The 27346-nt window shown below is 33.8% G+C and overlaps 1 protein-coding gene across 20 annotated transcripts in view; it reads right to left on the reverse strand.

Moving 5' to 3' along the window:
- Hk (potassium voltage-gated channel subfamily A regulatory beta subunit hyperkinetic) overlaps nt 1-27346 on the reverse strand; it is an 81876-nt gene that overhangs the window by 43461 nt on the left and 11069 nt on the right. For 14 of the 20 annotated variants that reach the window (XM_077445844.1, XM_077445849.1, XM_077445835.1 and 11 more), the window contains 4 exons: nt 26851-26955; nt 26061-26195; nt 25857-25983; nt 22850-22910 (listed from right to left, as the gene is read on the reverse strand). In XM_077445844.1, the coding sequence (XP_077301970.1) occupies nt 22850-22910; nt 25857-25983; nt 26061-26168 (296 nt within the window). In that variant the 5' untranslated portion in view covers nt 26169-26195; nt 26851-26955. Of the gene's footprint in view, nt 1-16617; nt 16832-22849; nt 22911-25856; nt 25984-26060; nt 26196-26850; nt 26956-27346 lie in introns of those variants that run through there. The other 6 variants (XM_077445854.1, XM_077445853.1, XM_077445841.1 and 3 more) reach the window with 2 other exon arrangements.

Below are 27346 nucleotides of genomic sequence, written 5' to 3' on the forward strand. Positions count from 1 at the left end.
AATCCATGCACTAAACCAAACTGGGATAGATGCAAAGGATATCGCCCTTTTGAAGAACCTACATATATTGGAACCAATCTGCTGTCGTGAAGGTTGAAGACTTGGAAACTGAAAAAGTAGAAATTAGTCGAGGGGTACGGCAGGGATGTGTATTGTCGCCCATGCTCTTCAATCTGTATTCGGAAATGGTGTTGAACCAGGCAGTCGATAGTCGAATAGGAGTAAAAATAGGCGGCGAAATTATAAATAATATCCGTTTCGCTAATGATACGGCAACATTGACTGAGAGTGCCGAAGACCTGCAATCGTTATTGATCGCAATTGATCATTCATGTCAAAAATGGGGTCTGTCTATTAATATCAACAAGACAAAATCAATGGTCATATGTAAAGAAAAAACGGATTCATTAAACCTGAGTGTGCGCGGACAAATGATTGAACAGGTCGAACAATACAAATACCTAGGAGCAATGATCAATACGGACGTCAGTTCCGAAATGGAGATAAGAAGAAGGATCGAAATACCAAGAAATGCCTTCGGCAGCATGAAAAATGTTTTGTGTTGTTGAAGGTTGTCTATGAAATTGCGCTTAAGCGTCCTGCACTCCTATGTTTGGTCAGTTTTGCTGTACGGATGCGAAACGTGGACGCAGTTAGTGGCATCTATGAACAGGATCGAGTCCTTTGAAATGTGGTGTTACCGGAGGATGCTAGAGATCTCGTGGAAGGAGCATGTAAGAAACGAAACAATCCTCCAGCTTCTTCATAATAAGAGGTAAATAAAAAGAGAGAGCTTCTTGACACGGTGAAGCGCCGTAAGATGGAATACTTTGGCCACATAATTCGCGGCCCCAAATATCGCCTTCTACAAACAATCATAGAAGGGAAAATAGAAGGCAAACGGTGGCTTGGGAGAAAAAAGCTCTCTTGGCTCCGGAACATCAGGTCATGGATGGGACTCGGTCTCGAAAAGTTATTTCGGCTTGCCCATGATAGGGAAGAATTCGCACGGGCCATAAACGATGTTTGCCCATGGTAGTCGTCTACGTCCGAATACGAATTCGGCATTAGAAGAAGAAGAAGTGTGTATCAAAGATTCCGGACAGGTGTAGATCAATTACGTTATTTTATCCAAAATCTTGACCTACATATATATACATTTTTGTCAATAAACGAAAGCCGCAATAGCCACGCGAACGATACTGCAACTTGCAAAGTGTATGTATTTCTATATGTAATAACGGAGCGTGTTATTATAGTATGTAAATCGGTAGACGGGTTTTGCGCGGCAGCCATTTGCAGGTGTATACTATTTTATGATATTTATATGTATGTAGATGCAAGCCCTGACGACAGCAGATTCGATCGATAGAGCTAAATGCAACCCCCGGATGCAACGGAACAGCCATGCGTCTGTCTGGATGCGATTCGAATATTTGATGTCGTCTCAAAATGGCCGACAGCTTTATTCGTGCTGCATATATTAAATATGAAATCAAAATTATGACAGACAATAACATAAAAGATACGTATGTGTCGTTCGTAGAGATCTCTAACTACGATATTCACATGGTAGTGTGCCGAAACGATATATAAATCACCCAACTATTTTTCGCACAAGTTCTTTGTCAACAAAGTAATTTTGAAATAATATTGAAGACAAAGGACATAAACAAATTAAAGGACATAAAAAAGAGTTTTTTGGAAAATCGATTTGAATTTTTTTTATTTTGTCAATTGGCTGGATTGAACAATGAAAATTTTGAAAATGTTACATCATATCAAAAAATTACAAATTCACCCATTGCAAACTTAAATGAGTCGCTCAGTCTGATAAGCGAAAATTCAAAATCACTCTTTTGCACCAAGTTCCCATAGATATTTGATGTTATTTTAATATTTCAAGAAATTGCTACTTCCAAGGAAATTTTTCTATTTAAAATATAATCAACACCGAAAAAAAAATACCGAATATAAGATAAACAGTAGCAACTAGTGGTTAGCATATAGTGCTTTCGAACGAAGTGATCACGGATTCGATTTTATGTTTATAATTGTAATTATCATTTCTTGGTCTGTATAATACATTCGCATATGTAAAGACGAGTGTGCAATGATCGATTAAATTAAATCAATTAACTTGCCCAAATATCATGATTTGACGTATTATGTAAGTCTACAAGACTCAATAAATCCAGCAGTGCTATAAAAAACCATGTGAAACGTATAAGAGGTTAGTAAAAAATCATTGTAATTCATATGAATTGAACATAAAAATCATATATCATACGGAGCATACAGATCGGTTGAGCGGTTAAGGAGATAAATGAATAAAAAAAGGTAGAAACCTATAATGGTAGGAACCACTTGCGTTCAACCTGAAATTTTGAAATAAAATTTCACCGTAAGTGATGGCATTAACAAAGTTTGAATTATCTCCAAAATACACGCACTAGGGATCGAGACTAGATAAAAATCAGTCAAATTTTCCCACAGCCACAAATTGATACGTCATCTGTTGTATGTACATATGTAGATATAGTAATAAAAATGCGACGGTATACTAATATTTGAATATGAAAATGGGAACAAAGCTGCACCACTAACTCAATTGAGTCAAATTGCAGAACGAAAGAAGATGGTAATACAAAATTGCTTCTCACCCATGATCTATTGCGTGATGAATGCACTAAAACATACATATTGTATATGTACAAAAGTAAATATGTATGCAACCGTTCCGACGCTCGTCCGATTCCGAAGCTTCCAGGCAGCCGACTGACTCTGTCCACCCCTGTTTTTTAGCACGTCTGAGTTTTGCTGCAGAACGGCGGGCACACAATCAAAAAATCGATTCAACTATATATAAATATACGATATATAAATCACCCAACTGTTTTTCGCACAAGTTCTTTGTCAACAAAGTAATTTTGAAATAATATTGAAGACAAAGGACATAAACAAATTAAAGGACATGGAGTTTTTTGGAAAATCGATTTGAATTTTTTTTATTTTTTATCTCGTGGAAGGAGCATGTAAAAAACGAAACAATCCTCCAGCTTCTTCATAATAAGAGGTAAGTAAAAAGAGAGAGTTTCTTGACACGTTGAAGAGTCGTAAGATGGAATACTTTGGCCACATTATTCGCGGCCCCAAATATCGCCTTCTACAAACAATCATAGAAGGGAAAATAGAAGGCAAACGGTGGCTTGGGAGAAAAAAGCTCTCTTGGCTCCAGAACATCAGGTCATGGATGGGACTCGGTCTCGAAAAGTTATTTCGGCTTGCCCATGATAGGGAAGAATTCGCACGGGCCATAAACGATGTCTGCCCATGGTAGTTGTCTACGTCCGAATACGGATTCGGCATTAGAAGAAGAAGAAGTGTGTATCAAAGATTCACGACAGGTGTAGATCAATTACGTTATTTTATCCAAAATCTTGACCTACATATATATACATTTTTGTCAATAAACGAAAGCCGCAATAGCCACGCGAACGATACTGCAACTTGCAAAGTGTATGTATTTCTATATGTAATAACGGAGCGTGTTATTATAGTATGTACATCGGTAGACGGGTTTTGCGCGGCAGCCATTTGCAGGTGTATACTATTTTATGATATTTATATGTATGTAGATGCAAGCCCTGACGACAGCAGATTCGATCGATAGAGCTAAATGCAACCCCCGGATGCAACGGAACAGCCATGCGTCTGTCTGGATGCGATTCGAATATTTGATGTCGTCTCAAAATGGCCGACAGCTTTATTCGTGCTGCATATATTAAATATGAAATCAAAATTATGACAGACAATAAAATAAAAGATACGTATGTGTCGTTCGTAGAGATCTCTAACTACGATATTCACATGGTAGTATGCCAAAACGATATATAAATCACCCAACTATTTTTCGCACAAGTTCTTTGTCAACAAAGTAATTTTGAAATAATATTGAAGACAAAGGACATAAACAAATTAAAGTACATAAAAAAGAGTTTTTTGGAAAATCGATTTGAATTTTTTTTATTTTGTCAATTGGCTGGATTGAACAATGAAAATTTTGAAAATGTTACATCATATCAAAAAATTACAAATTCACCCATTGCAAACTTAAATGAGTCACTCAGTCTGATAAGCGAAAATTCAAAATCACTCTTTTGCACCAAGTTCCCATAGATATTTGATGTTATTTTAATATTTCAAGAAATTGCTTCTTCCAAGGAAATTTTTCTATTTAAAATATAATCAAAACCGAAAAAAAATACCGAATATAAGATAAACACTAGCAACTAGTGGTTAGCATATAGTGCTTTCGAACAAAGTGATCACGGATTCGATTTTATGTTTATAATTGTAATTGTAATTTCTTGGTCTGTATAATACACTCGCATATGTAAAGACGAGTGTGCAATGATCGATTAAATTAAATCAATTAACTTGCCCAAATATCATGATTTGACGTATTAAGTCTACAACACTCAATAAATCACAGCAGTGCTTAAAAAAAAAACATGTGAAACGTATAAGAGGTTAGTAAAAAATCATTGTAATTCATATGAATTGAACATAAAAATCACATATCATACGGAGCATACAGATCGGTTGAGCGGTTTAGGAGATAAATGAATAAAAAAAGGTAGAAACCTATAATGGTAGGAACCACTTGCGTTCAACCTGAAATTTTGAAATAAAATTTCAGGTCATGGCATTAACAAAGTTTGAATTATCTCCAAAATACACGCACGTTTTTAAAAACCACGAAATCGCGATCAGGGATCGAGACTAGATAAAAATCAGTTAAATTTTCCCACAGCCACAAATTGATACGTCATCTGTTGTATGTACATAGATATATATAGTAATAAAAATGCGACGGTATATTAATATTCGAATATGAAAATGGGAACAAACAGCACCACTAACTCAATTGAGTCAAATTGCAGAACGATCGCGCAAAGAAGATGGTAATACAAAATTGCTTCTCACCCATGATCTATTGCGGAATGAATGCACTAAAACATACATATTGTATATGTACAAAAGTAAATATGTATGCAACCGTTCCGACGCTCGTCCGATTCCGAAGCTTCCAGGCAGCCGACTGACTCTGTCCACCCCTGTTTTTTAGCACGTCTGAGTTTTGCTGCAAAACGGCGGGCACACAATCAAAAAATCGATTCAACTATATAAAAAAATAAACGCGCTTTTCCGGTGCAGATGCGGATGTGAAAAAAAAATTACACGAACCGAAATCAAATCACAGACTGACGCGATCTTTGCGACTGTATGATCTTTGCTACGACATTTGACATATGTACATTTGTATGTAGATAGAGAGACAAATCTGAAAATGTCGTTTCTGAGACCGAAGCATTATTATGTCAACTGCGATCATATTTATGAAAAAACAAAATTTATACATAAAAGATCGTGAAGTTCTTTGTCGAAAAAGAATTGTAATCATAGACAAGTTTCTCGTATGATCTCTGTTACGACACATTTGTTAGTTTCGTTTCAGAGACCGAAGCATTATTTGATCAAATGCGATTTTTGGGATTACATTTAATGGAAAAACTAAATTTACTGTGGCAAATTATACATACATATGTATGTAGTATAATGAAAGTAGTTATAAATAAAGACTTTTTTCATTTCTCGTACGATCTCTGCTTTGGATAGTATGACAAATCTGTTAATTTTGTCTCCGAAACTGAAATATTATAATATATAATAAAATGCAATTTTGAGATCGTATTGATGAAAAAACTAAATTTACTATCAAAAGTTCACACAAAGTTCATTGCGTTTAAAGAGTTTTTGTTAATATTTCGGTCGTAATATCTGAGCATGGGCTCTCAGAGGAATAATTTCACTGTTTTCGTCAGAGTCACTTTCAAAATCCATAATATTGTCACTGTCACTGTCACTCCCAACACTAACCGAATAATTCGAATGTCTATCAGCGGTATATTCCTCATCGTCATGATAAGAGACGACGTCATCGTCATCGTCGTCTTCGTAATCCATTTTAATTGGGTAATATCGTGGTGAAGAAACTATGTGTATACTTATGGGGCTTGGCTAGAGTTGTGGAAGTTCTCGTAGCGGCTATGTTGTTGAAGTTGTTAAAGTTGCGGCTGGATCGTCGTGTGTCTGATTTCTGGAATCGGTGCAGCTATGATGTTCTCAATGCAACTACATTGAAGGAGTTCTCCGAAACGGCGGTGTTACGAATTGATAATTAAATATTTACCAATCGTATACTTTTCTATGCAAAATGCAATGCAAACTCAATTATGTGCAGAAAGAAGTAAGTAACTACAGTTCCGGTTCATGCCTTTGAATTGAAATCTCCAAATATCTGAACCCTTATATTAATTCATCGAAAGTAGATTTTCAGCTTATTATGTGCTACAGTTTTTGAAATATAGCGTTTTTAAAAAAAAATGTGACCAGATTTACAAACGGCCACACTGTGCATCGTGTAATTTAACTTTAGATTACTTTCTTTGGGATTACTTGAAGAGTGAAGTTCAAAAACCACGTGGTCGGTATGATCAAGAGTATATTAATTCAGATGTAATAGATACACGATGATTTATAGCTTCAAAGTTGAAAGAAGAACGCAGTTTTATGTATCAATGATTCATGACAGGCAGTGGCGGACTGGCCATACAAGCTTCATGCCCGATGGCATGTGGGCCACACTATCAGTTAGAAAATATGGGCCCTCAGTAAAATTAAATAACTTTAAACTATTTCACGTGTGTAAAAATTTATAGGATATCGCACTTTGGGACCTAGAGTCTGGGTATTTCAACAAAACAAATTTCTTACGATATACAAAAACAACTAATACCTGCTTTAACAGCCCAAGGATCGGTTAACTTTTTTTACAAGGCTCGAAATGTAAATTTTAACATTTGCGTGGGCCTTTTTACCGGGCCCATTTCCAACCTCAAGATTATGCATACACCAATACCTATGTAACAACTACCTACTGAAATAAAAATGGGAATAAACAAATATCCGTGAATAATATAAACTGAATTGCTTAAAACAATTTTGATAGGACGATTCATCATCAACCAGCGATTTAAATTTACTTCATACATACTTTCAAAATAGCATTTGATTATACTTCGACGATATAGTAATATTTAAATACACAATTTTAAACAGTTTCCGAATATAAAATCTATTCCTAATCTAGACATATCCATGTTTATATAGAAACATAGTACATAGGCCCCCTCCCCAAAATCCCGATTTTTGATTAACATTAATCGAAAATATCATGCATTTTTAGTTTTCAGGGACGTAATTTGGGGGGGCACTCGCCCCCCTAAATTAAAGAATAGTGTGAATTTAGAAAATATTATGAATTTAATGATTAATGAGATACTATGGATCTATGAATGCTGCGTTTATTTCTTATGTACATATGTTACTTTGGGGTAATTAATAAAATAATCGCTGCTATGTGCTTTGAAAAAAAAAGATTTTATTATTTTGAAGCAAGTATATTTTGGTTTTTAATTGGTATGCCTTGGGTAACATTCTTAGAAAGTAAAAGCCGCTTTTATGCCGCATTCTTTTATGATGCATTCTATTTACCTAGGAAAAGGGTTAAAACAAAATATACAATGTAATTTATGGATCTATTTTGCCTTTGCCATTTTTCTTGTGCCTAAATTTGTTTATTCCCATTTTTGAAAATTTTATTTATTTTTTGCCCTTGATTTGTAGCGTGATGGAAAGAAGAAAAATTTGTTATATGGGGGGGGGGGACAATTTTTTTTAACCCTGGGTGGGCCCCCTTTGACTACTGGCATGCACTGATTTCAGTCCCAGTCCGCCACTGATGACAGGTATGTATCAATGATTTACGATGGGTGTATGTATCAAAGATTCACGACGGGTGTAGATCAAGTACGTTATTTTATCCAAAATCTTGACCTACATATGTATACATTTTTGTCGATAAACGAAAGCCGCAAAGTGTATGTATGTATAGCGGAGCGTGTTAATAAAGTACATCGGTAGACGGGTTTATTATACATATGATATTTATATGTATGTACATAAATGCAATCCCTAACGACAGCAGATTCGATCAATAGAGCTAAATGCAACCCCCGGATGCGACTCAACAGCCATGCGTCTGTCTGGATGCGATTCGAATATTTGATGTCGTCTCAAAATGGCCGACAGCTTTATTCGTGCTGCATATATTAAATATGAAATCAAAATTTTGGAAAGACAATAAAATAAAAGATACGTATGTGTCGTTCGTAGAGATCTCTAACTACGATATTCACATGGTAGTATGCCAAAACGATATATAAATCACCCAACTATTTTTCGCTAAGTTCAACTAAGTTCTTTGTCAACAAAGTAATTTTGAAATAATATTGAAGACAAAGGACATAAACAAATTAAAGGACATAAAAAGGAGTTTTTTGGAAAATCGATTTGAATTTTTTTTATTTTGTCAATTGGCTGGATTGAACAATGAAAATTTTGAAAATGTTACATCATATCAAAAAATTACAAATTCACCCATTGCAAACTTAAATGAGTCGCTCAGTCTGATAAGCGATACTTCCATGGAAATTTGTCTATTTAAAATATAATCAAATCCGAAAAAAAATACCAAATATAAGATAAACAGTAGCAACTAGTGGTTAGCATATAGTGCTTTCGAACAAAGTGATCACGGATTCGATTTTATGTTTATAATTGTAATTGTCATTTCTTGGTCTGTATAAAACACTCGCATATGTAAAGACGAGTGTGCAATGATAGATTAAATTAAATCAATTAACTTGCCCGAATATCATGATTTGACGTATTAAGTCTACAAGACTCAATAAATCACAGCAGTGCTTTAAAAAACCATGTGAAACGTATAAGAGGTTAGTAAAAAATCATTGTAATTCATATGAATTGAACATAAAAATCACATATAGATCCATATAGAGCATACAGATCCGTTGAGCGGTTTAGGAGATAAATGAATAAAAAAAGGTAGAAACCTATTAGAAACCGTCAAATTTTCCCACAGCCACAAATTGATACGTCATCTATTGTACATATGTACATAGATATAGTAATAAAAATGCGACGGTACATTAATATTCGAATATGAAAATGGGAACAAACAGCACCACTAACTCAATTGAGTCAAATTGCAGAACGATCGCGCAAAGAAGATGGTAATACAAAATTGCTTCTCACCCATGATCTATTGCGGAATGAATGCACTAAAACATACATATTGTATATGTACAAAAGTAAATATGTATGCAACCGTTCCGACGCTCGTCCGATTCCGAAGCTTCCAGCCAGACGACTGACTCTGTCCACCCCTGTTTTTTAGCACGTCTGAGTTTTGCTGCAGAACGGCGGGCACAAAATCAAAAAATCGATTCAACTATATAAAAAAACAAACGCGCTTTTCCGGTGCAGATGCGGATGTGAAAAAAAATTACACGAACCGAAATCAAATCACAGACTGACGCGACGTGGCGCTTCAAAATCGATACAGCTGTACGTACTTGTCGTAAAAACGAGGGACATATCTACATATGTATACTGTATAATCCCACGTATGACATAAGTATACACATGTAATAAATACCCAGCTATAGGTATAACCGGCATCGCCTGAGTCTTTTATCTTATATACGAGTGTATAAAGTTATACAAGAACGATCAATGTTCGATATTATTTTTTCTGGTATGTTCGAAGCCTTCCCGACTTCGGTTTAATATATAATAACAAATCTTTGACGCTAAATGAACAAATCCTAACAATTTGTGTACATTATCCAATTATAATTGGCATGGCACTCATTGATATACATTTGAGGTATCGGTGCAGAATGATTTTTAGCTTTTAAGGTGAGCATTCGTGTGGAAATTTCTTGATAGGCAAGTTTCTCGTATGATCTTTGCTACGTCATTTGATATACATATATGTGGATAAAGAGACAAATCTGACAATGTCGTTTCTGAGACCGAAGCATTATTATGTCAACTGCGATCATATTTATGAAAAAACAAAATTTATACATAAAAGATCGTGAAGTTCATTGCCGAAAAAAAGTTGTAATCATAGACAAGTTTCTCGTACGATCTCTGTTACGACACATTTGTTAGTTTCGTTTCAGAGACCGAAGCATTGTTTGATCAAATGCGATTTTTGGGATTGTATTAATAGAAAAACTAAATTTACTGTCGCAAATTATACATATGTATGCGTTAAAAGAGTTTTTGTTAATATTTCGGTGACGACACAACTAGGATCACCCGACTGATTTTGTTGTGAAAACCAAGCTTATCTGTTGGCGGAAAAGTTGCTAATCGTCGAGAAACAGGCGCGACATCACAATTGCTAGTGACTTGTTTCTACCTATAGCTATGAATATCAATGATCACCTTTAGTTTGCTATGGCCAAGTAATAAACAATTAAACATATGTACATACATATGTATATTAAACAAACAAAAAGTTTCTGCATACGGAATGTCTAATATTATTGCGGAATCATTACGAATCCATTGATATTTACACCGGGCTTAAATTTTAAATTGAGATAAATAGAACCCCAAAAAAGCATAATTTTAAGTTAGCCACTCGCGATGCTCGCCAAAGCTCGAATCGAAAGCTCGATTGCTTTGAACGAATAGCTAGAATATGCTTACTAGAGATACTGTGGGACGTATGTATCTCTCATTTGAAGATTTTAAACCAATTTATAGCTCTTTCACGTGAACTTATTTCTTAGTATGATGTTGCAAGTTTTTCGGTTGGGTGCACGTATAAGCGCAGTTCATAACTACATATAAACATTTCCCCCCTTACTCGCATTTATACCATACCTATACATTCTAGTTACTTAATTTGTATATTTGTAAAACAGTAACATAAGATTCAACCACATTTTGACCGAATGGTACATGCAAGTTACTTGCAAGCTTTTAACGAGTGACTGAAATGTGTATCCGCTGCTAGATCCATCATCGTGGCATTCTAATTCCAGGGAATGAAATAGAAATGAGCTTTTCATGCCAATTCATATGTTTAAAGAAAAATGAAGAAATATATATTTTTTAGTAAAATATGAATACATGCATAGATATGTATGTATGATAATGGAATTTTCGCATAGAGATAATGCGGCAAAGTTTTCGTGCATCTTGTGTAACACAACGGTGGGTAATATCGACTTTTGTGCCTATTGGAACACGCGACCTTGAACTTGGCGCAAATTCAGCGAAATCAGAGTCGAAGTCGTTAAAAATTAACCGGCCCCGACTTTTTTTATTATTTTCTTTAATAAATAATATTACGGTTGTGTCAAGTAGAATTTCCAATTTTACTGAAATAAATCCCCTCATAAATAGAAATTTAATAATGTATTTATAAAAATCGTGAATTCCACGTATTTCGATATTTGCTTACACGTATTTGTTTCCTCCGTCTCATATTTTTTTTTATTCTTATTTTTACTCTCCTTTTTTTAAATGTATGTACATAATTGAATACCGTAAATAATAAATGATCTAAGTGCCATTTTTAAGATTATGAGATACATCGTTTTTTTTTCAATGAATTGTACAACATTGTATGAGCAATACAAACTTGCGATATATTATTATTTATTTATTTATTTATTTATTTAAAGTTTGGACCGTTGTAGCATTACAGGAATTCCTAATGCGCCACAATGGTCAAAAATATAACAGAAAAGACAAGAAACAAAATAATAAATTAGACATAACAAAAACAAAACATATATATACACAAACAACTAAAAATAATAATTATTATTATTATATATCGTTTATCGTCTTGAATGTTTACAAGGTTTTTGTATTTCGTAATATTCTTTCTCGATTATGATTTTCAAGTTATGAATTCCATAAGTCCTCACCAGATAGAGTTTCAAAATTTATCATCCGGACTGACCGAAACCAATCACGACAAGCAAATAATACACCACCACCACGTCGATCTACTCTATCGCGACGATGCAGCCTCCAGGAAGAATCAAAAAGTTCAGCATCAAAAAATGATGAAGTCAACCATGTTTCCGTTAGTGCTACCATATCATCACAAATATGTAGTAGAAACGGCTGAATTAAACGCAGCCAGCTTTGTCCTGAGACCTCGTGCATTTTGGTAATAAATTACCAATTTTCGGTCTCCCAGTTTGGCGCGTGACTTTCTTTGAGACAAGAAATGGCAGTTTTGATTGAGCCAACGGAGGTTGAGCCAATGGAGACGAAACGGAAGAGGAAGCAGAAGAATAAGCCAACACAGTCACAACAGAATCACGACTATCAGGACCATTTGAGCAGGCAGATGTAGGAGAAGAGGCAAACATCGACGTCACTGCGACCGTTTCCATAGAAGATTCACTAATACTTGCAGACGTAGTTTTAATATCAATATATATGTCTATGTACATACTTTCATATAAATTGGTTTGTTTATGTTTGAAATTCCTACACATACACTATGAATATATTTTTTATTTATACTTATTTCATTACTAATAACACTGAGCAACAAAAAAAATACCAGAGCGGAGACTAGCCAATCTTTACTAAGTTTGACCCACTGAATTCGAATATGATATTGATTTTTGTTGGTGGGCGATCGTTTACGAGATCTGAGCGTTTAAAAAAATCCGCGATTTTCACAGTTTTTTGGCTTTTGCGGTCTTTAACTCAAAATTTAGGATTGTTACGCTCAAATTGAGTATTGTAATCAATAGTCAGATATTTTTCCTATTAATTGTTATATTTTATTGCTTTAAAATACTTCTAATTAATTGTCTAGCGAATTTTAAAAGTCAAAAATATATTTTTTTTATGGATTTTTTTCCGTGCTATTTTTCATTTATTTGGCAAATTTTTTATTTCACCACGTTTATAAGGATTGGTTTTCTACCTCAATATTTTTTTTTATCTAAACGTATTAACTAAAGCGGTAATTGCAATTTAAATTATAAACGTGGTGAAATAAAAAATTTGCCAAATAAATGAAAAATAGCACGGAAAAAAAATCCGTAAAAAAAATATATTTTTGACTTTAAAAATTCGCTAGACAATTAATTAGAAGTATTTTAAAGCAATGAAATATAACAATTAATAGAAAAAATATCTGACTATTGATTACAATACTCAGTTTGAGCGTAACAATCCTAAATTTTGAGTTAAAGACCGCAAAAGCCAAAAAACTGTGAAGATCGCGGATTTTTTTGAACGCTCATATCTCGTAAACGATCGCCCACCAACAAAAATCAATATCATATTCGAATTCAGTGGGTCAAACTTAGTAAAGATTGGCTAGTCTCCGCTCTGGTAACTCAAAAACGTGATTTTTTGTTGCTCAGTGTAATTAAATAAATTAGGTTACTATTTTCAGTGATTTTTTTTATATCTTGAAAAACGCTATTATTTTTACAACTAATAATTTTATACGTTGGAAAGAAAAGTCGATCGTACTAAAATCGCTTAAGTCCGAGTTAGACTCGGAGTCGTATTACAAGATAAAGTCAAAGTCGAAGTTGGAGCCGGAGTCGGTAAATTTTGAAGCGATTCCTCAGCCCTAATAAGAAGTACAATTGTATATTGTAAATCGTAAAAAAAATGTAAAAAAAGTGCCTTTATGAATTAGCGAAAGCACCCAGCTCTGCCTTGATTATAAATTGGCATGCATTGAATATGTCGATAGTTTGAATGGAAACGACAGCATATTGATTGTTAAAGTTGGTGCGTTGGAGCCGCTGCGAAAAGTTGGTAAATCAACCGTTTTGAGATTTTCGCCAGCTTTAAACCGAAGTTCATTACAACTGGTAGTTCAATCCAGACAATAAGGGAATTTCACATCCTGTCATTGATCGCCAGGAATTGAATTAGGGGAGGGGGAGCGAGACATATCGCGCGCATCGTTGCAATATGTATGTACATACATAACTATGGACGGGGATGCTTTATGTACATACCAATCGCGAAATTTATGGCGGCCATACTCGATGTGCAAAAATAAGGATTCAAAATGCTAAACAATGCTCCATCGGCGAATTTTTTTAATACAAACTTCATTATGATGGATGCAGTTATAATGATTGGTATAGGTTAGCAAAATCTTCACCCCTTCCCTGTCTACGACTTTCCTTTGTGCTATTGGTTCTATGAACCTAAAATTTGTACTTAGCAAATTAAGTATAATTTTAAATGAAACCGTAGAATTGTTCTATATGCAGATATTAGAAGCTCTCTGTTCAAGGGTTTACAAGGTAAGTACATAATTGTGTACCGAAAATAAAAAAAAATATCTAAGTGCCATTTTTAAGATTATGAGATATGTACATCGGTTTTTTTTCAATGAATTGTACAACATTGTATGAGCAATACGAACTTGCGACATATGTCTATGTACTTTCATATAAATTGGTTTGTTTATGTTTGAAATTCCTACACATACACTATGAATATACTTTTTATTTATACTTATTTAATTACTAATAATTCAATAAATTAGGTTACAATTTTCATTGATTTTTTTTAATACTTTTGATTTTTTTTATATCTTGAAAAACGCTATTATTTTAACAACTAATAATTTTATACGTTGGAAAGAAAAGTCGATCGTACTAAAATCAATTAAGTCCGAGTTAGACTCGGAGGCGTATCACATGATAAAGTCAAAGCGAAGTTGGAGTCGGAGTCGGTAAATTTTGAAGCGACTCCACAGCCCTAATAAGAAGTAAAATTTTATATTGTAAATCGTAAAAAAAAAAGTTAAATAAAGTGCATTTAAGAATTAGCGAAAGCACCCAGCTCTGCCCTGATTAGAAATTAGCTTGCATTGAATATGTCGATAGTTTGAATGGAAACGACGCATATTGATTGTTAAAGTTGGTGCGTTGGAGCCGCTGCGAAAATTTGGGAAATCAACCGTTTTAAGATTTTCACCAGCTTTAAACCAAAGTTCATTAAAACTGGTAGTTCAATCCAGACAACAAGGGAATTTCACATCCTGTCATTGATCGCCAGGAATTGAATTAGGGGAGGGGGAGCGAGACATATCGCGCGCATCGTTGCAATATGCATGTACATATGTACATAACTATGGACGGGGATGCTTTATGTACATACCAATCGCGAAATTTATGGCGGCCATACTCGATGTGCCAAAATAAGGATTCAAAATGCTAAACAATGCTCCATCGGCGAATTTTTTTAATACACACTTCATTATGATGGATGCAGTTATAATGATTGGTATAGGTTAGCAAAATCTTCACTCCTTCCCTATATACGACTTTCCTTTGTGCTATCGGTTGTATGAACCTAAAATTTTTACTTAGCAAATTAAGTATAATTTTAAATGAAACCGTAGAATTGTTCTATATGCAGATATTAGAAGCTCTCTGTTCAAGGGTTTGCAAGCTTTGACCAAAACATTTTTAATCCTTGAAACACCCGCAACTATGTATTTTTGCAAACAAAGACATAAACGATAAATACGTTGTACATCTTATTGATACGATTTTACGCTCGTAGGAGACGGGTATTCACCCGCTTAGGTATGTAGGAACTCTAGTAAACTGATAGACGTTAAGAACCACCGAAGAACATAACGAAAAAAACAGTACAGTTTTTTTCAAACCATTGTGGACAAATACACAAACGATAAATCCGTTCAATACGTTGATTTAATCATTGATACGATTTTTCGCTCGTAGCAGACGAGTTTTCACCCACGTTAGTAGAATCTCTGGTAAACTGAAAAACGTTAAGAACCACCGAAGAACAACACGAAAAATTAAATACATTTTTTTGCGAATCGGCAAAGTTTTGATTTTAAAAGTTCATAATAATCAAAAATTTTACGACTTCAATATAAATAATAATAAAAAACAAAATATATATGTATACACATAAATATGAATGTATATATGTATGAACATAAATAAACAAAACCCGATTACAAATAGTTTTTACGGTTAATATTACATTAGGCAGGTTTAAAATGTACAAAAAACATACATACATGTATGTGTGTACATCAATTAATGATTGTAAAAAAATCCTATAAGTTGCACATTTATTCAGAATCAAAAAAGGCAAAAAATGACTTATTTTACTATCGCGAGCCGTGATACGTCATCGCGAGACAATAACACTACAATAACTTTCACGTTACGGTTGCGCGTCTCGTAACGACGCGCACGTGGTCTACGGGAAAACCGGAAAAGCTGGTTTTCCCGCGCCCTCACAAAGGAAATAACCGGGCGGAAGGGGGTGGGGGGAGGGGGGGTGGGTCGACAAAGTGCCGGGAAGTGCACCGCACCAACCCGCACGCCCATATTGATTTTTGCGAATAGTGTCCGCGTACGCGCGCCCTTACATAATACAATAACCGCACAAAGACCACTCGACGATGGTGATCGACCGTGATAAGAGGGTGATAAGTGGGTAGGGGGTGGGGTGGTGGGTGGGGTGGGTTGGGGGGTGGGTGGGGGGTGGGTTGGGGGGTGGGGTGGGGGGTGGGGTGGGGGGTGGGTGGGGTTTGGGGTGGCGTTGACTCACCTGGTCAAGGGCCGCCGCGCAGGGCTGTCTCTCGGCTCGGTGAATACGGCGGCGGGGTGAGGGCGATCATCTGAGGGTTCGATTTAAGTGGGGGGGGTGGGGTGGGGTTACTCTTTATGATGTTTTTCTATGGGGTCGTGGGGTCGTGGAGCACGTGCGTGGAGAGTCGAGGGGTGTGTGGGCGCGCTAACTGTGCGACGGACGGTCACCGAGTGGTGGGAAGCCGATGCGCACAGTCCAGCCCTTGCACAACCCTGAAGCGTCCCAAGACCCACCCGAATATACCCCCTATTTAATTATTAAAAAATCAGGACGTCTCCTCGTGGACAGTCAAAACATTTTTAACAAAATGTGTAAACGGAGTATGGAAAAGCTTTCTTGAAATTTTGCAAACATAACTTGTCATTAAAAACAATTTAACCTAACTTGAACTTTCTATCAAAGAATAAGTAGTAGTTTTATGCCATCAAATTTATTTAATTATCGAAAAATCAACAGGCCTGAGATGTAGACATTCAAAAAAATAAAGAATACATATAACAAAATAACATCTGAACCCAATTTTAGATTTTCACAAAATACATAATATATCTAGTACATATAGACAAACAAATGAAAAAGAAAAGAATAAAAACTAAAATATGACTAAATAGGACAATGCATAGTTAAAAATAAAGTGATAAAATATAATTGGATAAAGAATATACAATAGAAATAGAAACAGAAATGGATCAATCAATCGAGGCTCTCCTGATTTAATGTAAGGAAATACCGAATAGATCAACCTCATTCAGGTCCCCGTTAAGAGGGCTGTACACCCGAAACCTTAATTTTGTTACCGTTCCTTTCTTCGATATATATATATTGAGTGTATGTATATATTGAGTGAATGCGATAATATATATCAATATATATATTGAGTAAATGCGACAGTTGCGCTTCGATCAGATAAAACGTATTTTAAATTGACAAAATCGAGGTTTCGTATTCTCCTATTTTCTCCTCCAAAACAGGAGCAATTTTTAAAAAAATTCATCATCGGTATGAGAAAGATACTTTTTGTGCATCTATCGGCGTATTTTTTTTTTAAATCGACCGTTAAATAAGCACGCTGGACTTGTTTCGTGGGTGTAAAAAAGAGGCGATTTTATAGATGTTTGGCGGCTCTTAGCTCCTATAAAAAATAATTAATCAAAAAAATAAAGCGATAGATGCACCCCAATGGTGGATATCCATAGCATATTAAAAAATAATTTCTCTAGTGCCATAATTGAGGAAGGGAGAAGTATAGTACGTTTGTATGGACAAGGCGCTGCTGTGCAGCCCTCTTAAGCATACGTTAAACACGCTGTAGATGGGAATATTTTAGGGAATTGGTTTTGAAAGGATTAAGTGAAAAGAGTGCAACGTGCTTAGAATATCTAACTGGGATCCTGAAACTAACCTTACTCAGTAAATCGGAACAATCAAGCAAACCATTAAGGAGCTTAAAAAAGAATGGAGCATCGGTGAGTCGTCGCCTGACAGAAAGATTGTTAATGGATAAGATTTTTAAAATATCGGGAACAGTAAGTAGTATGGGCGTAGGTAAGAAAACGGTAGCGTAAGGATTTAATAAATTTTAGTTGGACTTTTTCAATACAAATTAATATGGGGATAAATAAAAAGTTGACCAGATAATTGATAAAATTAACTACATACTTGGTGACATATAAAAGGTAGGTAGCTAATTTGTGAGGAATCGTTTCAACAATAATTAAATTGGCAAACTCTAATAATCGCACGATCGTTTTGGACCAGTAGCATTTATTAGCTGTAGCTGAATTATCGGTTTACCGATAAATCAGCAAAATTTGGATATTTGGATAATTTGGAAAAGCAATTACCGTTAATTATTTTATCGCGAATTAAGTGCATATATGTAGTCATATTTTTGCATTAAAAATCGATGCAAATGGCGTATTTTGGTAAATTAGGTAGTTTGGAAATTGTTTATTTTCTGTTTTAAATGTCCAAAAAGATGCATTTGTAAAAGCGGCAACGTTAATGCTTGCTTAAGAGTGGCAACACAGACCAACCAAATCGTAATTAATGCGATCAGACTAGTTAATAAATATGATTGGCAAATCAATAAATATGATAAATCATTAAAAAAAAAATTAACTATTACGATTGGACTTAATGTATGTATTTTATTGGACGTGAAATAATTTTTTATTTTCTTTTAATTATTTATTATTTAATTATATAATATTATTACAATATAATTAATTGCAAGGTCTTTAATAATATTACTGTAAGTTTTTCTGTCCATAACATGACGTCGACAAAAGCTTTTATCGTCTAAAATATATAAAATACTAGTGGTTTTACCCGGCTTCGCGCGGTATTTATAATAAAAACCGCTTAACCCTTTGACTGCTAGAACAACGATAAATCGTTGTTTTGAAATCGGCGAAGATTGCTACGACGATCGTTGTTGTCGTCATTAATTGTCGTATTTCATTACTTTCTTTGAGCCGCCAGCGCATCAGTGGCACGAAACATATACGTATTTATATTTATTTTTCAATCAAGCTTTATAAATATTTATCAATTTTTTAAATAAAAGCTCTTCAATTTCGGGTTCATCATCAAAGTAAATTTCGGGTTCGTTGTCAAAGTCATATAAGGAGTTATTACTTGGGAGTTGATTATTGTCGATAAATTCATTTTCAGAATCAGTAGAGCTGCTGATTTGTCGAGTTCCTCGGCAAGGAGCTATTATTTCGCTTTCGTCACTTTCACTGTCCGATATCATTTTGCAGAGTTAAAATAAATGGCAAAAAACAATAGAAATCCGCTTTCAATTATATAGGTCACGAGACGTCATGCATTAGTGCAATCAATCAAATGCAACTGAAATGCTTACAAAATGTTTATGATACATGTTGAAAAATTATTTGATTATTAGAAACTTCGCATCCTTGTGTGTCTCGCTCACACGTTCACAATTAAAACCAAGAAAGAAAGAGAGAAAGACCGCTACCTGTTTCAAATGTATCGCATGTTGTAAGGATACATCGATGTCTAAAAATAGATTATTGAAAAAAATAATGCGTCGGAAAACAATCGTCAAAACTTATTTAGTGTATATATGTAGGTATCTCTTTCGCACGCACGCATGTAAAAGCAAGACAGAAAGAGAGAGCACGAGTCCACAACTGCTTCTTAAAAATGTATATAAAGTATTACAAAAATTACGCGCGTTCGGCGAAGTAAGTATGTAAAAAAAAATATTATATTTATTTTTTTTCAAAATAATTACAAATGTTAGCATTTTTCGCTTGGACATTGAAAAACCTCGTAGCAGCCAAAGGGTTAAACATACATGTGCAGCTAATCTATGTAATAGTAAACATTAATTTGTTTTTTTTTATTCCGGTACTGAAACAGGAATCCGGAACTGGATTCCTGTTTTAGTCCCATATTCCGGAACTATAAAAGCAATCCAGGTCCAGAACTGAAAATATAATCCGAATACGGAACTGTAAAAGGAACTCTTTTGAAATTATATATTGGATATACGTATTTCACGAGTGAATTAATAATATCAACAACTTACGTATTTTATATTGAAATTTTATTAATCTTAATATTTCAAAATACGAAACACGGACTCAAAACTAATAAAAAATAAAAGTCAAATTCTACCGACCGCTATACGCACGAAGAAAGTTGTATTTCTTGACCAAAATGCAATGCGAAACTGACACAAAATGTAATTGGCCATCGCGGGTCGAGTGGAGGGGTGAATGCGATTTTGTACATTTTACATGTACATTTTACGTAAATCTCAAGCTTGATCGGTTTATTTTTATTTTTAACTAGTTGTTTTACCCGGCTTCGCTCAGTATTTATAATATAAACAGCTTAAACATGGCGAATCTAAAAACTTTCCCAACAGTTCCCAACCAACATTACATATTTTCTTACATACTTATATGCATGCAGTCTTTTTCGAAATTATATATTAGATTATTTATGATTTTATTCAGGCTAACGCCTTAGGAGAAGTAAATACCGGTATGTTATTGACCGGTAAATACCGGTATACCGGAAGTGGGAAAAATGGTTCATCGTTTACCGGTAAATGAAATGTGATGGTAAATTGCAATACATATATATAGTGCTACCGGAATCGGTCTCCGGTGCCACCAGTATTATAAAAATAAATATCGGTTGTATCGATTTTTTTCAATTTCATACATTTTATTTGTTGAAAAAAATATCTCCATGACTAATATAAAAATGACGAAAACGACCGAAGCGCATATTTTTCGAAAGCAGAATGTACGATAAATTAATGAAAAGCTTTTGACAAAGCTCATTGTGGGGGATTGAATGTATTCTTATGGGCTTATTATGAATGTGAATATGAAAATGGCTTTTCTCAGTATTACGTATGTATTTATTTTCCTGGAAACGTTTCAGTTAGAAATAAATGTAAATTTTTACCAACAAAAAATCACAAATTTCTACGAAACATGAAAATTCCCTGTATCTGGGCCAGAGTTACTTCACAGTATCCTGTTTCTGAATGGGTTTGGCGTATTTTTCAATAAACATGTTTTTTATTTCCACCATAACCAACGAACCAACGAACTTTCAGAATCACAATTCCCAGGTCAAAATAAGTATACAGGTTTCACACTCCAAATTGAACATTTTACAAATCAAATTGAACACTTTACAAATCAAATTAAACATTTTAAAGTATTTTGTAAAAAAAAAAAAAATTAAGAAATACGTACATAAGATACCGTCAATGTGAAAATTTGCACGTATAATTAAATTTTAAAAATCACCTTAATTATGTATGTAGACATACTACATGCAAATTGTAATTCATCAAGATTTATTTGCAGTATGTATGAAAAGAATACTATTTTTAATTATTTTAGTGTGACAAATTTATGTTATATATTTAACTAATTCTTTTTCATTAAGAATAATCCTTAATTATATTTATGTATTAAATTATTATGTGCGTAAATAAATAGCCGATGAATAAATTATTTAACTGTTTAATTTGATTTGTAAAATGTTTTATTGGATTTGTAAAGCGTTCAATTTGAAGTGTAAAATGTTCAATTTTATTTGTAAAATGTTCGATTTGGAGTGTAAAATCTGTATACAACTGTAGGTAATTAATTACCTTTCAGTAATGACTCTAGCACGCCTGATCTATGCCAGGCCAGAGCTCATCTCTGCAGTGTTTTCTGTGATATTTTATTGTTATATGACATGGGTTTGAAAGCGATTGATAACTGTGACTCCCATATTTGAATAAATGTAGGTGAAACTCGTCTAAATAATAAGATCGCACGAATTAACAATGATACGAGGATGCGCCCATCACAGCTGGAGTCTACTTAGACAAGCCGTGCCGTACGATTCAGTGTGTCTGCGCCTTACAGCGTCCCGAGAAGTATGGAATCTTATTCATAGAATCGTGTTCATCTTTTATGTCATCTGCGGATATTATTCGTTGACATCCGACCTTTAAAAACTCTGTCACTGTTTCTTGAACCAGTAGATGACATTTTGACGGGCGTCATCATCGGTTTCATCTTTTATTTTTACTTTAGAGGGAAATTTCATGAAGATGAAATAGTAAATCAATGAATTGAAGCACAATAAACCCAACTATCAACTTGGCAAAGTCGCAATTTTTCAAATCTGACCAGAAGCACCGCAAAAATAGTTAAAATCATACAACAAGTACATACATTCTTTTCATTCGAGGTCTACCTTTTCAATTGAGAGTTACTGTAACTTATGTATGTATATTCCGTTGTTTGTATTTATGTATGTAGTTTGATTTTTACACTATCATTATAAATGATGATATACATAAACATGAAATGAAGGGATGTATTTTATATAACATAACATATGTATGAATGCGATATTTTCTATGAATATTTTTCCTTATTTTGTTACGGGTGTATTGATGGTTTTTCTGTATGTAAGTCGATTGTTTTCAACTGTGTAATATTTATATTACTATGCAGTATTGTGCGTTTGACCGTTTGAGGGTTGAATGTGGACTTTTGCAACATAGTACTACAGCGTCTGCGTCGTGGCGCAGTAGCGCAAAATCTGCGATTCGACAAATTTTGCGAGGGAAAACTATGTCAGTGCGGTTTTTCCTGGAAACACAATAATTTTAATAATTCAGTGCACTCACGTTTTCTCAATGCTTAGGTTCGGCAACACGGTCGGAAAATCTTTCAGCGAACTTTCCTTGTCTGAAAGGGAAAGCTTCATTAGTACAGCGAAATGGAACTATGCAGTATTTTATCTCACGCCGCTACGGTGTGGCTGTTTGCAGATATGTCTAGACACGCGCTCGTTTTTATTTTAAAAACGATATATGTACATAAATCAAAAACTATATATAGCACATAATAAACTGAAAATTGCATTAATATAAAGCTTCAGATATGATTAGATTTTAATACAAATCTATGAACCGGAAGTGTTAAAAAAACTGAATTCTGTATGGAAGTTATTCCATACAGAATTCAGTTTTTCATTTTTTTTTCAACTTTGACCAATATTCATAAAGTAATATATAATTAAGAATAAAAAAAATAAACTCATAAAAAAATGTACAATAATATATATGTTATAGCGTTTTCACTTTAAGTCCGCTAACTACATAAATTGGTATACACACTTTCAAATATTTGCAAAAAAAATATCAGAGTTGAATGCATCAGGGATTTCCCATTTTTAAAAAAATGGGTGATATAACGAAATCGGTTTCTTTAAACTTACGAACTCCTATTCTGTGCAATTTCAAAAAGGGGAAATTGCATTTTTCATTACAAAACAGTACGATTGATATACATATTTCTAATTATCATATTAGTATTCAGTGGGAAAAATTATATCAGAAAAGTTACGTATCAATAATGATGATACACAAATAGGTCAAAATTTATTTATCCGTGTAACAATTGACAAAATAAAGATAAAAGTTTAACGTAAAAAAATAAGACTGGCAATATGTGGCAGTAAATTTTTGCAGTTTCTTACAGTTGAATAATTCAACTTTAATAAAAATTGATTAACATTATAGTGAAGTCGAGCAGAGGTCTACTTTAAAAACTCTCGTGAAATTTTTAATTTTTACAAGAAATATCAAACTCGTGGGTGGTATTCTAATCAAAATTTATACAAAAACAGTTTATATTTTTAGCAGAATTTATTTATAATCAGAATTTAAACATATTAGAATATAGTATAAATTTTTGAGTAATATTAGACCACAATTGACCTCCAACCTGGAAATTACAATCGCACCTACATAGCATATATCTATTTCGTTACATATCTATTTGATCAAATTTGACACGACTAAATCAAATTTTATTAACAGTACATCAAAGTATAGGTATTTAACTATAAAAAACGATGATAGTTTTTCAAAAAATATTAAAATCGTGAATGTCTAGACTGGTCTGCATACGTCCACACTGTGCAGCAGCATGATTTACTTATTAGTAATTACTAGAGACACGTATTTTGGGCATCTATTTTTGTCAATTTTAAGCATTTTCATTTTGCATTTTAGCGTTATAGGGCATTAAAAATGTTCAATTTTAGCATCTATTTTTATGAAGAGTTTAATTTTAAATGATAAAAATGTTTTGGAATTAAAATTACAATGAAAAAAAATGAATATAAAAATACAAAGACAAAAAATATGAATATAAAGATATAATACCAATTAAAATTTATTAAAACTCGAGATGGAGCATATTTCTACAGATTCTTTTGTGAGATTCGTGCGACGATCGATAACAATTATATTGTATTTACTAAAATACCTTTCAGCGTCCACACTATTGACGAGACACCAAATACATTTTAGAGCTGCACAACCAAACTCTAATATTTAATTTTTGTTGTCATCAATAATATCAATATATCCGGCGTGGATTCACTTTTTATATTCTCTATTAATTGTCTAAAATGTGCTGATATCTTTCCAAACATTGAGCTTCTGTTAATACATTAAACAATGGCAGGTTTCTAAAAAACAAAACTGTTTCATTAATATTAATATTAGATTTTGTACCTGCCACAGATGGATTGAATAGTTTACTCAATGTTCGGAGGAATAGATTTGTCTCATTTAGTCTTGAGTGCGAGTTTTAAGACGCTTTTTTGAGCAGCCTTTTGGATACACAGCTCCAACTGTCTTCTTTTGTATACAGTAGTAGACAAAAGCAGTTGCTTGGTTTTGACAGGAAAAACACCGTCTATGGTAAACTGCAAGCTCTGTTTCATCCCCTCAATTTCTTCACATAATAAATGGGCAAAGGGATAGAAAGACCCTTCTAAATTGTCTATTAATTTTATAAATTTTATGCAAATTTCACTTTTGTTTGTTATTTTAGCATCTATTCGCATATTTTACGAATTTAGCATCTATTAGCATCTATTCCGAATTTTAGCATCTATTAAGCATTAATAGTAAAATGCCCAAAAAAAATGTTTCTAGTAATTACATACATACATACTTACATATATACGTTTAAAAGCTACCGAATATACGTTTAAAAGCTACCGAATATACGTTTAAAAGCTGCCAAATGTATATATATTGAGAATATATCAACAACCGACAATTTTTCCGATCTGGTGAGACGGTTCTACGGTTCTCCCTTTTCATTTATTTGGTAGTCGAATAATACCGGGTTGACACGTTACGAGTATACTCACCGAGTACGCCAATTTGGTCACTCGAACGTTGCCACATTACGAGTAACGTTCAAGTGACCAAATTAGTGCACTCGTATCATGTCAACCCGATATAAAATTGGACACGAAAAATCGGCACAAAGAATTATTAACACGAAAGAAGAGCGTGTAGAAAATTGATCATACATATAAAAATACTAAAATATTTTGCTGTTTTTCAGTCAATTTAAATCAATTGTTTTTACATTTTTAAAATTGAAAAACACTGGAAATTATAATAGTATTTTTGTTTAGTGCATGTGCGCAATTTCACATGTTTTTTTTTTTTGAGTGAGGTTTATTATAGAATCAATTCCTTCATTATTAGAAGATTTAATGCATAGTTTAGCGACAAAATTTGAACCAGATGAGAAATAGTTCTGGGTTCATGTTTCATCTACATAAGTTCAGTGTATCGTATAGATTTTTTTTTTAAATCTTACCGGAAACCCTTTCAAAGTCACTCATAGGTATCGTATCTTCAGAAGACTCTTCAGGAACTTCAATGCTTCTTCCTAATTTAAGAGGACCGCGATTAGGACGAGCTGATGCTTGAAAGTTCACCGTCATCTGTTCGTGTTGAGAAAATCATTCAATTAAAGCCAAAAAAATAGTAACTATCACCACTAGTAATCACTACAACATACCTCCAACATGGAGCGATCACCACAGCTCGGAAAAACCATTCCGGCTGTGGTTCCTGACGGTCTCCTGGGTCGATCTTGAGTACTTTGATGGGACCACGCCGCGTGCATCGTCGAGATTTTATTTTTATCCGAATCCTATGTTTAAAAAACGAAATCATCATTATTTACTTTAATATAAATGCTATACAATATGCTACAACCCTCTTCATTACATTATGTACATATTTATCAACATCCTTGTCCCAAGAACTAGTCTGTACTTCAAATTATATTCATCCATTCAAATCTACACCGTATTCTTATTTGCAATTAAGTTTTTCTACATTCTCTTGGGTATTCCCTCCCTCTTCTACTTTCCATCTAATATTTTAGCCATAAACCTACTCCAAACTCCACTAGTTGCTGACAGCTTAGCAAACATGCTTTATTATTTTTGAAGTTTAATAAATATTCATAGAACTTAAGCTTGAGTATGCATCGTATTAAATCGCATTTACACTGACATTTGTACATATAAGTTCATAAGAAGAAAAATCTGAGTAATAATAGCTCGTACGCCATTAGCTGTTTATATTATATGTATGTAGTTATGTACTTATATATTGTTCCCAAATTCAGTTAATTTATTTTATATAATAAGATGCTGCGTATATTATTAATGTTAGTTAGTTAGTTATTAAAACACAATTATTCTTTTATCCGTTTTACCTTCACCCGCCAGACAAAAGATTACTTTGTAATTTGATAAAGGTCGAGTCACCCGACACGTGATTGATTATAAGTACTATACCTGTTTTTCCTTTTCGCCTTGAACTTTCTCTATTTGCCTCTGATACAATAAACCCCTGTCCAACTCCTTGTCCTTTATGTACTGTTGGGCTTGATCGACTTTCGCCTGAAATAATAATCGCCAAGCATGTTTTTTAAATTAGCGTGAAACGTTACGGTTTTACCAATTTTAGAAATCGTCAAAATTTTAATGAATTTTCAACGGATCATCGGCACACGCTGTCATACTTAAAACCTTGAAATTACATAATTCAACAGCTCTTTTGTCTTTTCCGTTTTTGTTATACGAAACTCTTAAAATGATTTTTCTCAATTTTTCCACCATTTTCCGCAGCGAAACGAATTAAATTTTTCCGTGCTGCAACAATTGTCAGTATTTTTTTGCGTTTCATTTCAAATCTACACACACATATAATAATATACATATGGATAATGGTTTTCAACATACATATTATAATATAAACAAATTCGGGTTTATAAGCAACTACAATTGGTAT

Source organism: Arctopsyche grandis, chromosome 2, assembly GCF_051622035.1.
Source record: "Arctopsyche grandis isolate Sample6627 chromosome 2, ASM5162203v2, whole genome shotgun sequence".
NCBI lineage: Eukaryota > Metazoa > Arthropoda > Insecta > Trichoptera > Hydropsychidae > Arctopsyche > Arctopsyche grandis.